Genomic DNA, 2,359 nt, shown 5'->3' with positions numbered 1-2,359 from the left:
CCCCTCTTTTATTAAAGAGAGCGAAGTGACCCAAATAGATAGATTGTAAACTGAGTATATTTATAGGTAGATTAAGTTTGGGTTTAATACAAACTGTTAGTTACCGATAGAAATGCAATGTCATTTAACCAATGGTTGGCTTTGAACGACCTTGGTACCTTGTACCAAATTTCTCGGAGTATGACGTGTCATACTCCTGAAGTGTGAAGTGTCACACTTCATGTATCCAGGGCTTGTTGGTGGTATGGGTGGATTCCAAAATGACCAGTAATTACTGTAACAGCTTTGTATTCAGTCGTACAGACTGAAAACACCGTACTACGGGGTCTCTATACGGGCACACCTACCCAATCTCAAGAAAGGAGTGTTAGCCAATGAAACCACAGAAATCCGAGATCAGGATAATCGTTTCTCAAACAGAAACGCTGATCTACCGGCTCTTCAGATTCTGGGATGTTGGCAAATTATTCATTCACTTGGCGTTTGTAAGCAACCAGAGGGTGCGGCTTATCTGCTATACAAAATCGGATGCTTTTCAATACAATTTCCATTGGATGGAAATCGATACTTCTGTATGTATTATGCAAAGCATATGGTATTAGAACTACTATGGTTATCACCACGATGTCGTGAGTCACGCTTCGACTAGAAAAGACGCGCTGTAACGTTTAGCCCTTCGTGGTGGCACTTGTTAATCAGCGCAGCCAATTGATCCACTTCCAGCAATTTCCTAGCACCATTGTTGAACTCAACCGCCCAGTTATAGACACCTCTTGGCCCAATACAATTTTGCCAATCCACAACTCGGCCAGGTACATTTCTCAACGTGATTTTTCCTTCGGTGTCTTCAACTGGAAGTTGTTTGGTCACGTTCCACCCAATTGGAAAGGATGGTTTTTGAACAAATTGTTTTTCCAGTTTTCCTACAGTCGTCCTTGCTCAGACAATTTGTTTTTTTCGCTGACTCACACTCTGTTTCCGAACAGGCATGTGAGCGGTTGCTGTTTGCAGGTCATATTGCTTCATCAGGGCAAGTGTTGCAATAACGTGCGTACATGGCTGTATTCAGATGTATCAGCACTGTGTAGCGCTGTAACAGCAGCATCTTCTGTAAAATGGGTTGGGATAAACCGGAATGAACTATGTGCGACGTTAGAAGAATCACCCTCAGGCGGCGAGACCTCTGGATCTTGTCCATCGTTGCTCATGACTGCGGTTCAGCGTCTGTTGGCGAATGCGCCGTCTCGTGTCATACCAGGATGTCTAAAAATATCAATATGTTGTAACACACACAGCTGTTATATAAATAAACGGGACAGAGTACATCAATACCACCTTTTAGCTATTGAAAAACATCCTTTTTTAGAGGTGTTGAATTCAATCTTTTTTTGTATTGAAAATCCTAAAATACAGATGCTTCGTGGATACCGGGAGATTTCGCACATGGCCGAAGAGGACTTACTTGCCTCACGCCTAGTACACATACAGCGACGCCACAAGAACGAAGGAAAGGACCATGCAGCATTGCTAGTCAAATGTCAGGAATACTGGAAGAAGGGCTTGAACCAGCGAGATAAAGACTTGCAGACTACTGGCGTTGAGAACATTAACAAGATGCGGAGACGTAACGAGCCTGGAACCCCTCACATTGCGCCGACAAGCGATTCTGACCCAGACAACAATTCTAAGCTGTCAATATGGGAAGCCACCAAGGAAGAATTATCTGTCGAGGTCGTGAGTGTACTGCTTTCAGAGGAAAGAGAAAAGGCTCGTCGACTTAACTACAAATTTGTGGTGAAGACAACTCGCTCCGATCACGGCGAAACTCTTATTCAGATTGCATGCTGGTGGGGTCACGAGGTACGTGGCACGATGGCATAACCGACACTGTGTAGTCTAACCTTTTGCGGCCATTGCAGCACCTGATGAGATTCTTTCTGGGAGAAGGCGCTAAAGTTGACTGTATCGATTGCACGTCCAATCGCTTTTCGCTGCTACACGATGCAGCTCGACGAGGTCATTCGAATATCGTACTTGGCTGCTTTCTAAGGTTTCTTGGGTCAATGCATTTATGTTAATTAGCTGCTAGATTCGAATTCTGCTTGAGCATTGGCTTTTGTGCAACGTGACCAACGAGAACGCGCCTCATGCGAAATGCAAGTGTAGACACTCTTGCGACGTTCTGTCGGCCCATACGTGCGTAGATGGCTGTATTCAGATGTATCAGCACTGTGTAGCGCTGTAACAGCAGCATCTTCTGTAAAATGGGTTGAGATAAACCGGAATGAACTATGTGCGACGTTAGAAGAATCACCCTCAGGCGGCGAGACCTCTGGATCTTGTCCATCGTTGCTCATGA

General features: G+C 44.7%; 1 protein-coding gene across 1 annotated transcript; it reads left to right on the top strand.

Annotated features, from left to right (window-relative positions):
- Positions 1-1,443: 1,443 nt before the first annotated feature.
- On the top strand, positions 1,444-2,129 carry PITG_22070 (uncharacterized protein; the record flags this gene model as incomplete). Its single annotated transcript, XM_002894691.1, has 3 exons — positions 1,444-1,860; positions 1,920-2,050; positions 2,108-2,129. The coding sequence occupies 3 exons, from the start codon at positions 1,444-1,446 to the stop codon at positions 2,127-2,129; spliced, it is 570 nt and encodes a 189-aa protein (XP_002894737.1).
- Between the last annotated feature and the right edge of the window lie 230 nt (positions 2,130-2,359).

Source organism: Phytophthora infestans, genomic scaffold (assembly GCF_000142945.1).
Source record: "Phytophthora infestans T30-4 supercont1.1075 genomic scaffold, whole genome shotgun sequence".
Lineage (NCBI taxonomy): Eukaryota > Oomycota > Peronosporomycetes > Peronosporales > Peronosporaceae > Phytophthora > Phytophthora infestans.
This window is presented reverse-complemented; position numbering and strand designations above follow the sequence as displayed.